We start from the raw sequence: 12,027 nt of genomic DNA, 5'->3' as shown, positions 1-12,027 counted from the left end.
TCAGAGAAGTGAGCACTATGTTTGGTTTAGTTTGTGGAGTTTAGCGTCCCAAAGCAGCTCAGGCTATCAGAGACGCTGGACACTAATACATGGAACACAGTAGCCGACCGATTTTTCCGACTTTTGTTCCACTCACTCTTTTCCCTCGAGTTCCATCTTGTGGTCTGTGGTTAACCATAGAAACTGAATGTTATTGCTTTGTGTGGTATGTGCTTTCATTTGTGGTATGAGCATGGCCTGCAGCTGTGTGACAGTAAGTGGCATGGTCCTGAAGAAAGTATGACTGGCTGGAGGGCTTTAGTGGTTTTAGCTTAGCACGATCCTCTTCTACCACTGCGCATGTCTTGAGCGAGTTGCCTGCTGTTCAGCAACACTCATGCCTGCCGCGTCGGCGCCAATCAGAGTGTGCGCACTGGCTGCTGTGCCCACCTTATCAGATCATGTGCTCATGGACAGCACGCGGAAGATCACAGTAGCAGATCACGGTGTGCTGTAACTCCCTATTATTGACATATAAATGAAACATAAGGAGCGGTGAAGTTCGTGATGATGTGTAAAGCTGATTTTCCGCATAAATTTTTTTCTTTTTGTTTCTTTTTTTGTCAATTTGATGGACTTTTCAGACTGTTTTATTATTCGGACCATTTCCTGGGTCCTGCAAAGTCTGAAAAATTGATTGGCGGCTGTAGCTGCTTGGTTGTGAAGGCGATATTTATGCACGTGTTTTGCTTGTTGACCCTGGCCAGCACTGTTTTGAAGTGTGAATGTTGGATGCTTAGTGGTGTCATTCTGTACGTCTGAGGGAATTTTCCAAATAGTGATGGCAGCAGCTTGCTCAAAGGTCGTCTGAAGTGAAATGTATGCGCCACTACACAGTAATGCTGCAGGGCAGGCCTCACCTAGGTTATTAATTAATGGCACTTTTGCTGCAGTGACATCTTGATGGAGGGCAGCTCTCTGTTAGCTGGACATTTAACTCCACAGCAGAGTTCCAGTGGGACCTATCCAAGGCACAGCACAGATTCAGCTCTTTAGCAGCTACAGTAATGGGAGCTTGGGCCATACTGGCGAGGCAATGCATTGGGATGGTGTCTTACCGATGGTTTTGTAAAGAGATAGTTGTCTTTTGAATGGTGAAGTGCAGGCTGTTGGTGCTGATAACTTCACTCAAGTGAACATACAAGGTGCTGAGAGTGGGTTTTACCCGACTATAAAAACCCGCATAGTGACAGATTTCGACCTCGTATTACATGTAGATCTGAACAATTTTGAGCCTAAATTTTTGGTTCTAGTCTCGTTATTATTCACCGCTACCAGTATCGGGCTTCCAGCAAGAGCAGGCACTGTCTAGCTGCGGTGTCTGTTGACAGTTTGGTGGTTTCAGTTTCGATGCCGTTTCGCCAAGCTGACCTTGCGATTGCACGATGTCAGGGTTGCGAAAGCACCACTCGGCATTTTGCATGGGTCTGTCACGGGCCTCTTCAGCCATGCTTGCCATGCCTTTATGGGGATTATTCCTGTAAGAACGCTCCAAAGAACAGAACGCGGAAGTCGCCTTCTAACCCCAGCGTGCCAACTGTAACAGTCAGAAATGTAACACCGAACCCGTGGTGTGAGAAGTCGCCACCACGGCGGGACAAGCATGACTTGCGTACTCAAAGCAGACTTTATTGTGCCCGAATAAATATACATGGCAAAACACGACACTCCAGAAACAATCGCTGTAGCAAGCGAACGTCCTGATCGCATGTGAGGGGGAAAAAAACTACCAAAAGGAGTGCATGGGGAGAACAACGTTCTGCTCACATCGCGTGGCTTTGCACTGACGGCCTGCAGCAGTAAGTGCGTAAGATGGCCAGGTGATTCAGGTGACGGTGGTGGTCTCCTCGGCAGAAAGTCTCAACGTGTGTATGGTATGTGCGCGGCATATGCCGAAAGACCAGAGGGAATCGCAGGAGGCGCGCTCCTCCGGACTGTGCAGAGGAGATCCCCCAGATATGCCGGTGGCGCGGGAGACTAGGAGGCAGTTGGGGTGGCCGGAGTGCCTTCCGCTCACCATCCTCCTTAACAGTGCGGGCGTTACCTCGCATGATAATTATGTGCAGCCATTATAGTGGGACGGGATTCATGTGTCTTTCACCTCCGTCTCCTTAAAACTGCTGTATGGCTAAGATGTCGCCGCGTTCATTAAAGGATGTGTCGAGTGGGGCTGGCTAAACGCCGAAACTCTTTCAAATCCATTTAAGAAAAGTGCCAATATATCAAAGTTGCAGGTAGCTCACAGCCACCAGTGTCTCTGCAGAAGGCTATGGTTGCCGAACAGGAAGGGAGGACCGACGACCATCTGAGAGGATCATGGAGCGAAGGGTGCACTTTCGATGACCGCAGCAAATGCAGGTCCGGCTCCTTCAGCATCAGTCGGTCAGAGCAGCTTGCTGGGGAAGCGAGGGCAGCAAGCAGGCAGAAGGCAATTATGTACTCCATCATTCCATTGTGTAATTTATGGCAGGCCCCAGTTAATGGAACAGCATGCTCTCTTTGCTTGCCTCTTTTCCCCTCTGTCGCCGATGCAGCTGAAAGTGTGCGCAGCAGGGTGCCAAGCTGCTGCTGCTGGTGAAGCCGCGGTTGCGACTCCCGAGTGGCGCCAAGGCGGTTTTTCTTTGCAGCTGCCTTCACTGTGGTAGACGTAGGTGCCTGTTCCTCGAACTCTTGCTTGCCTGCCCCGTGGACGACTGGGACCGGTCACAGATTCTTTTTTTTCTCTCTCCTTTTTTCCTTTTTTTCCTTGGCTGTGACATTAAGCTCTGGGTTCAGGAATGCGGCCACTTTCTGAATTGCTTGGCTCTCGACACTGCACCGAAACGGTCATTGTCGTAGCATCCATTGGCTCCTCTCTCAGCTGGCCGCAAGGCTGTCTTTTTCCTAGTTACTTTTTGCCTCTATACTATTCGTTTTCCCAAATCTACCACCACTCGATTTTCTCTAAAGAGAAAGCACGTGCGTGATCTGAAAGCGAAGTGCACTGAATATCGACAGAGTGTTCCGTTCATAATCAGCACAAAAAATTACACCGCGAGTGTTGGTCAGAGTTATTTTTGCCGTGGGCGCATGTTGTAACGCGTCGCGATTCTCAACTGTCGAGCCTGACCTTTCGCTGCCGCTGCTTGCTGGCGGGCAAGAGCGTCCTCCCCGGGCTACACTGCAGTGCTCGAATTCCGGTGCGCTTTGTGTAGAGCCTCCACCATCTTTGCGCGCAGCTCTGTTGCTCATTCAGCATGTGCCCGAAGCAGGAACCATGATGTTGCTGTGAACTTGTAGAGTAAGTTCTACCCGTTCGACAACTTCAACGTGCTCATCACCAGGCAGCGAAATGACACAACCTAAAGCAAGCCTTAGGGCCGCTCGCATGCCCAGCTGTGCACACGTTGTGCGTTATAGCATGTCTCTGCATGGTGTTACCAACCTCGAAGGACACGTGTGTGTCCTTCTAGTGGGGAAAACGGTTGAGCAAGGTGCCATCGGAGTTGGGCCGGCAGGGATCCAACATGCTCACATCTTTAGGCAGATGATACAGTGTACTATGACAATCACTAAAGCTTCAGATCCGAGAACACTTCCTGGGCACACCTTAGCACGATGCTAGACGCAAGCGCATGCTAGCCAACATTTTATGCACCGCTGTCCTGCACGCAAGCTGGACGTGGCATGGACGTTACAACTAGAGGGCCATGTGGCTTTCACGATTTCCGGAGTGAATGTGAGCTGCTCTTTTTTGTGCAGTGCATGAAATTCTCTGATCAATGAGCAGGGGAGCAAACCAGCACGTGAAGGTGCTTGGCCCTAATTGACTCCTGCCACAAGACTGCATTGGACACACGAGCATAGAGCACATTTGACTCACAGGGTGACCGCAGTGCAAACAAGTGGTTTAGGTGAGGTCTGTTCACTCGCATTTAATGCGCATCAACCCTTTTTTTCCCACTTTTACTATCCTGAGACAGCACCTTGTGCTTTATGCAAGGTTTTCTGCATTGTGTGCGCTGCCTTGAGTTTTATGTATTGTGATGGAACTATTGGAAACTGCTTTCAGTGTAGGGAGATATGTTTGAGGGCTATAGTTTTTAACTAACAGGATCAGTGGGATGTCCTTTTATTCTGGATATGGGCCGTCTAACCAAATTCACAGTTGCATACGAAAAGTACTGCAAAAGTAGTCAACACCCAGGCGCTGCCATTGCTCAGGAAAACTACATCGAAATGCCATCTAGTTTGGGGCTGTTTTCACTGATGAGCATATTAGTCAGCTTGACTTAATGCATAGTGCTTCTTGCCAAAACTATCTGATGCAGTAGCAATTCTGCGTGTGGCCGAGATGTGACACGTCAAAAGGTACTGTTTTAGCATTATTGCGGCACTGTTTACAAGTTGCCCGGCAGAAGTGGTATACATCGAAAGCAGCAAAATGGCATGCCTGCTAGTAAAGAAGCTGTCTTAACCCCAGATGCGGCCAGAAGGTGCATTGGAAGGCAGATTTTGGGTTTAGCTATCCCAGTGTTTATAGCACCCGCAGTTCCGGTGACCGTGCTGTTAGCAATGTCGATACTATTATGAATGCGGTTCAGAAAGACAGGATATCGGCAAGATTTTCAGTTTCTGCATTTGGCATTAGTTCAATCCTCCCTCCTGCGTATTCTTCATCGGGCCAGTGATTGTGTCCATTGCAGGACATTCAACCATACGTTGACCCGCAGTGCCTGCTGTCTGTATTCACCAGTATTGTTGTTGTAGTAGAAGAGGCATTATGAGCTTTCAAAACAGCTTCCTCAGCTATTGAAAAGCATGCTGCAAGCATGGTGACTTCGCTTTTATCCAGGGCTTTGCCAGTCCCACTCTTGGTCAGAATGAAAGAGAATGTGGAGTCGCTCTGCCGCACATCCTCCTTCATGTAGTAGTGCCAGGCAATTTGCTTACTATTGAGAGAGAGAAGGCGCTGCTGTTGGGTTTAGGAGGCTCGTATTGGAATACTGTTCATGAAAGTTGCTGCAGAGGACGATCGTATAAAGCGTCCAAAGGCTTGCAGGAAAGCAAGCAAAGCCATTTGCCACCCATGTTGGAAGACATCACGCTGACTTTGATGATTATTTGGAATGCAGTCTGCAATTTCACTGCTGCTGAGCCCTTGATCGTACCGTTTGTGAGATGCAATGGGAATGGACAGTACCCTCGCCCACTACAACTGTAGCTTTGCAGGTGCTGGCGCAAGCTATGTAGACATTGACACTGCAGTTAGTATCACAGTCTTTGTAGTAACAGTCATAGATGGCCATTATTAGGCAGAGTACAAACGTCTTTCCACAGCAGTAGCACCTGTAAGGAACTGTATTGATGTTTGCTTGTCGTCTGTATTGTGGCATAAATTTATTTTCGTGGCATTATGCCTGTATGGCCTGAACTGCGGGATTGTGATTGTGCATCTTGGATTCAGTTTGCTGAGGTCACCAAGAATGTCTATGTTGTCATTTTGATCTAGGAAGTGGGCCCACGTGGGAAATGATCTTGGCAGTTTCAGAGTCTAGGATGCTTGAGCACAGAACTTTCTTGTCTACAATACCTGTGTAGTTGGGCTTTTCTGCCAAGATTTATGCCTATATCGGTATTTTGCTGCTTGGTGAGCATCCTTCTGAGTTGAAATGTTTGCCAGCTGCCAGAGGCATGACCCAACAGAACAAACTATGCTTCAGCTGGAATGGTAAAATGAGTTTTTGGCAAGACATGCTTCAATGAAGTAGCAGACACTAACGGAAGGAAATTGAGATGACAAGATCATCTTTGAGATGCTGTAGCTGATGCATTGAATGATTTGGGTTTTATGAGCAGATTAGTTGCCTTATTCTGCATGCATAAACATGCATGAAAACATGCATTTTCTTGCAGCACCACTGCCGAAACTGTGGAAACATCTTCTGCAACGAATGCTCGTCAAAAAGTGCAGCGACTGCATCATCCAAGAAGCCTGTCCGAGTGTGTGAAAACTGTTATAGTGAACTGATAAAGTGACTGCTTCAGGGAAACTTTCCTAAAGCCTTAAGGCACAACATTGTGTATGCACAACACAGTGCAATTTATTGACAACACGGCTTTTGTGCAGCTGTGATTCACACGAGCACTGAGTGTGATGCGCAACTTCCAGTGCAGTGCACTGAGAAATGTGCCAGTGTGTATCACCGGTAGTGCATGTGTTCCATCACAAGTGGCACTGGTGTTCACCTTTCACATGCATGTAAGGGAACCACATTACTGGTGCCTGTGCAAAGTGTGTGGTGGCAACTTAACCACTTATTTAAGAATGACAAATAAGGATGTCCAACTTTTTGCTTCTGGTTGCAGTCTAGTATCTGGTCAGATTATTTGATCTTTGTCACACTTTATTATTAGACATCATGGGACACAATATAAGAGCAAATGCTGTGTCTTGAATTATTCTCATGTTATGTGTGCGTTGTGATTATATAACTCGAGATAGAAAAAGAGATCTGCTACAAACGATGCTCTTCCTACCAACGTGCTCTGCTTGTCATTTTTCATAGACAGTTCTGCCATGCCTTTGTATTGATCAGCTGCATGTGAAATGCTTGACTGCCTGTTCATGTCAATGTCTAGGCCATTTTTTACATTCTTGACATGCTAGCCATCTGACATGCAGAAAGCCCTGTCTTTGACTTATCTTTGCTGGCTTATTTATTAGTCTGCTGCCAAGGTCATTTGCTTGTTTCACTAGCATTTTACTGATTATTAATAAAAGAAATCTAGAAGATGTTGTATCCATAGTTTGTTGTTTGGCTTTCATGAAAACACCTGAACTGCTTGTCAGCCTGTCCTGCTGCTTCGTGATATTTGTTTTTCATTTCTATTTCTACTACCACCAACTACTGTATGCATCGCACATTCACTAGTTCCACATTTTATTCAGTTTGGACCAACAAGCTTTCATGGCTGCTGGGCATCTAAGCTTGTCATGAACCATAGCAACACGAACGTTTGAGTGTAGTGGGGCCGTGCGGGGTCCCAGGGGCTTGCATGCCTCAAACTCTTTTGTTTTATTAAAGTTATTACGACTGCTTGCCCGTCTCGCAGTTTTAGGCCTCTGGTTCAATACTCACCCTATCCCGATTAACCAAATTTTTATTTTCAGATCAATTATTTTTCTTTAATTGCATAAGGCTTGCAGGAAAATTCAGCAACAATCCAGACAATTTTTGTCTGATCTGTGACATCACATGGGCCAAGAGGACGTTTTGAATTAGGCACCGCTTGCTGATTGGCCTCTGGGGTGATGATGTCATAGTCCTTCTTCACCAGTCAGAGGTTTTTGGTACCATCCTTCGAGGACAAATGCTGTGTTTTGTTATTGAGCCATACAAGGCCTTGAAACATGGCTTGTTTAGCATGGATTGAACGCCACGTTTCAAGAGTGCAAATTGCGATGAGAAAGGTAAACAAAAAAACTGCAGCAGACATGACAGAGGGCAACAAAGGGTGGTACTTGCAACTGGCCTACTTATCTACTCTCCTAACCTTTTAAAGCATGCCCCAAGGTGTTCTTTGACAGTGCAAGGTGTATTGCTGCCAACTGTCGGAAACCACTGTGCCCACTCCTTGCCAGTATGGCACAACTCCATCCATGTGGTTAGTGCAGCACTTTCTCATAACAAATAGTCCATTCCAGCACCTACAGTGGCCATCCTTGCACAGTACTACTTGGCACGACACCTGCCATCTTTCCATGTGCACACAGGGAACTGTATTGGTGAAACAAAACACCTTCCTTCCTTCCTTGTGCTGTACTTAAGTCTCCCATGGCCCACACCACCGAGAGCTGTTGGCATTCATTGCTGCCAGCAGCTCTCGGTATATATTCAATAAATATAAATATTGAAGAGGCGTTTATTGGGGGTTATTCGAAGGACTGGAGACGGCGACTGGTGACACAAGACAACCGTAGAGCGAAGCACAATCTCGTCCGAACAAGACAGTCCGAGCTCTCAGTGCGCGTGCCAGCTGATCGGAGCCTTCATCGTCGTTAGTGTCGGCGCTGTATCATCTTCTTCCTTGCAATATCAATATATTTAAACCCTTATGTCGAAGGGCGACCATGTATTGAATTTTACTGCCCATCAGACCCAGTGCAGTAGCTCAGTGGCTAATATGCTCGGCTAGCTACCAGAATAAGAGTTTGAAACCAGCCACGGCAGCCACGTTTCGATGGAAGTGAAATGCACTGTGCAATGTCTGTGCATGGTAAAGAAATTATTTCATGTCCCTCCACTATGGCACTTCTTCCTCCTAAAATGGCCCCTCCCTTCCCTTAGGTTCAGGTGTCCACCGAGAATTCCAATTTTTTCCCTTTTTGTTCTGGTGTGTCAGCATCACAGAGGACTGGAGCTGCAAATATATACTAGAGTTCTTCCTAATCTTTTCATATTGTGACAGAGTTGCGATTTCTACCCTCAAGCTATGTTCAAGATGTGAAGTGAAAGAGCCAATAAGAGCTTGCTTTGGGCATCATCACAAATGGTTCTCATACAAGTACAGTACAGGTAGGTATGCTTTAAGTTTCTTCAAATCTAGGCCACGCAAGAGCGCTGTATCTTCAGGGCAGGCCCCACACTTCCAACATGCATGTTGAGCCACATTTAAAGCAACTATACTTTTCTAGCAAGTATTCAAAGCTGTTTTTTCCAAAAAATTTCGCTGCCTTTCTCTGCACAAAGGTGAACAAAGAAAAAGCATTGTCATGCGACTGCAGATATCTTGATGCTATACTGTTAATTGCAAAGGACAACCCTACATTGGCAGATGGTAGTGACCGATTGGTGGTGGGATGGGTGTGACCTCAGGATTAAGGGATTGAGTAGCTGTATGGGGACACTTAAAGGTCACTTACATCAGAAATACATGCGTTCCAACTGGCTAAAAGGATTGCTTTCTCTGGGGTTTGCCGACATATCACTGCCAATTTCTTTACTCAGTGAACTCGCACACGAGATAGGCTCCTTCCCATAATTCTTTGCCATCTGGAAAATCTCTACCACCGACTTCACCGGAAATTTGCATTTACAAACAGACTGCAATACCGCTTCAGATCATATTAGCAGTCCGCATTGTGAAAACTGCAACTCAATCTGAACCATAGAACATATTCATGCTTTAGTGCCCTGCATGTGCTGATGAGCATATGTCCTATGAATGAACAAGCCCACTCTAACAATGGGCAGCATTTTAAGTTTCTAGGCACAGAGACATGCAATGGACTTTCTTTGCGTATTTAAATGACATTGGACATCTTGGCATGCTCTTGCATGTCACCCTCGGGCATTTTTCACATTGTCAATTTTTTCAGACTATACATCTCATTTCACGAGATACAAATGCACTTTAGTACGCATTTAATGGAGGAATATGAGTCTCTCTCTCCAGTTTTTTTATTTTCACACTGCTCCCATTTCTGTCTTTCTCCAACAGTTCTCTTTCCTAAGCAAAGCAGCATGCCAGTGAATTTTGAACGCCGCCTAAATTGTTTTTTATACAGGAGTTCCTCTCTGGTCACACACCCTTAAACGCGGAGCTTATTATCGATAGGGCAGCTGCACTGAAATATTTTGCTCAGTAAAACGAGTTTTCTAGTACTACAGTAAGAGGGCACCGAGAACAAAATATGGCATTCATAACAGAAGCGAGTGTTTCAGGAATCTCTTGCAGAAACCAGAGCTTTTTCGAAGTGAAGCTGAAAAAAGGGGCAAAGAGCCGGAAATGATTTAAGAAGGGACACTATCGAACCTCTGGCTATAGTGCTATACCTTGTGGTTTCTACGTGGACATAGGCCACCAACCACCACGGGTTCGAGCGTCGCGCGAGCCGAAGCCCCGATCAGCCGTTACCACGCGCACACTGAAACACCGCAGCGCGCATTCAACCTCCACCGGGAGGAGAGCACTTCGCTGCAAGGTCACCAACCCCCAAGTTCACGAAGGAGACGTTTATTGAAACGCCATCCTCCAGCGGCGCGCACACACACACACACAAAATATACAAACGCACAAGTGAGACGGAGTGCGCGCCGCAAGCACCGCAAGCACGCAAGGGCGTGCTGTGATCTGTCTCTCGCAGTGACCAGAGGGTTCCTTTGAGAGAGAGTGGGCAACCACCGCAAGGTACGCATGTCTCGGATCGTTGGATCACGATCGACAGGCTCGAGTTGCGCTCTCAGGTACGACCCGGAGCAGACGAACTCGAGTACACACTGGTCTGCGCGGACAACGGCCGGCAGACAAGAACAGTAGCGTACGCACCTTACGATGTCTCGGAGGGGTCTCTCCCTGAGCTCCGCTCGGACAGTCGCGCGAGCGCGGCCGTCGAAGCGGTGCCGTGTTCCCGCCAAAAGGCGCCAATGAGAACAGCCACTGGGACGCCAGGGCGGAGCTGTGGCCCGAACGACAGTGACAAGTCGTCCGAGCTCCTCTCCGCCGCCTCAGGCGGGAGAAAGGGAACGGGGAGAACAACTGGGAAGCGGGCGGCGGCCGCGCAAAGGACAGCCGCAGCAAGCCCGAATCCCACATCCTCCGTACGAGTAAGGATCCAGAGCTCTTTCGCTCAGCTCCCAAGCGTCGTTTCGCCCGCCAACGGCTGCAAAGGCAGTTTGTGCGGGTTCACGCCGGTGAGGAAGGGTCATGGCCCCTCTCCATGCGCAGCGTGGCTCAAGGGCCTCGCTTGCCGGCGGTGGCGGGCGATAGGCACGCGCGGCGAGGATGTCGCCTTGAATGCGCTTTGCCTCGGCGGCCAGCTCCTCTAGATCTCGGAATCGGCCGCCGCGCAGGTATGCCGAAAAAGTCGGATGTGCCTGCCTGATCACTCTTTCGACGCGTTCCTCGTTTGAGGCTGTTGGCTCAGCGATTGAGAAAAGGTCTTCCATCGCCCGCACAAACTCCTGGAGCGACTCGTCCGGGGCCTGTGTGCGGAGCTCCAGCTCTCGCCGCATCCTACGCTCATAGTCAGCGGGCAGGAATTCCCGCATGAATGCTGCACGGAACTCCTCGACAGTCGCTGCTCGGTGGCCGGAAAGCCGGTACCACCAGCTGCCGTGACAGTCAGCGCTGCGGGGATGATGCGTGCAAGCACTACCTCATCAGGGAAACCCATAGCTCTCTGGTAATGGGCGAGGGAATCAATGAAATCCCGGGCACTGATAGGATCATCATAGCCGCGGTACGTCGGCATGGGCAACATGACCGCGGGGTGAGACAACTTCGGCGCGGCCGAAAGCGCCTCAACCGCCCCTGTTAGCGACTGAATCATCTGGGCAGCGCTTGTGAGCAGCGCCTGCGTCCTTCCCTCAGAGGAGGTTTGGGCGGGTTGCATGAACAAAGAAGGCAAACGGTCCTCCAGTTCGATGAGCGGCGCGGTCTCCGCAGGGAGTCCGGCCAACGCCTCACCGTTCACCGAGCAAAACTGACTGCTAGCGGGGCACGGCTGCTGTTGCGCGTAGCTGCCGGTAGCGACGGCATCGCGCGAACTGCTTCCGCCATGGGCGGAAAACTGATACAGCGGAGGTATCTGTGTAGCGGTCCCACCACAGGGTGGTCCGGAGAAAGCTCCAATGGGAGCCGAGTGATCAACGTTACTCGCGGCATTGCCGTATAGCCCAATGAGGCCGGCGGCCAGCCACTGTGTTTGGTTGTTCAGAGGAACAGCATCCAACGGATCAAAAGACGCTACGACTGCGTAAGGAGCCGACATATATCGCGTTTCAGATTCGCTGCCGTGTGCCCCGCAGGGGGCGGCAGGCATGGTGCAAGAGCTTGATCGTCAAGGCGACCGGCTCGGCCGATATGCAGTCCAACTCAAAGAGCCAGGACAATTTACGTTGGGCGCCAGTTGTGGTTTCTACGTGGACATAGGCCACCAACCACCGCGGGTTCGAGCGTCGCGCGAGCCGAAGCCCCGATCAGCCGTTACCACGCGCACACTGA

General features: G+C 49.0%; 1 protein-coding gene and 1 pseudogene across 4 annotated transcripts in view; one reads left to right on the top strand and one right to left on the bottom strand.

The window, feature by feature from the left end:
- Positions 1-7,130, top strand: part of LOC146207105 (uncharacterized) — a 74,377-nt gene extending 67,247 nt beyond the window's left edge. For 2 of the 4 annotated variants that reach the window (XM_084600160.1, XM_084600128.1), the window contains one exon: positions 5,935-7,128. In XM_084600160.1, coding sequence (XP_084456286.1) covers positions 5,935-6,057 — 123 coding nt within the window. In that variant the 3' untranslated portion in view covers positions 6,058-7,128. Of the gene's footprint in view, positions 1-3,780; positions 3,933-5,934 lie in introns of all 4 variants that reach the window. The other 2 variants (XR_014706512.1, XM_084600246.1) reach the window with 2 other exon arrangements.
- Positions 7,131-8,844: 1,714 nt separating this feature from the next.
- LOC146207104 (uncharacterized) lies at positions 8,845-11,693 on the bottom strand (annotated as a pseudogene).
- Between the last annotated feature and the right edge of the window lie 334 nt (positions 11,694-12,027).

The sequence above is a fragment of the Amblyomma maculatum genome, chromosome 1 (genome assembly GCF_055883805.1).
Source record: "Amblyomma maculatum isolate TAMU_Amacu chromosome 1, ASM5588380v1, whole genome shotgun sequence".
Classification (NCBI taxonomy): Eukaryota; Metazoa; Arthropoda; class Arachnida; order Ixodida; family Ixodidae; genus Amblyomma; species Amblyomma maculatum.
Note: the sequence above shows the minus strand (reverse complement) of the source record. Positions and strands in the feature narration are given on the sequence as shown.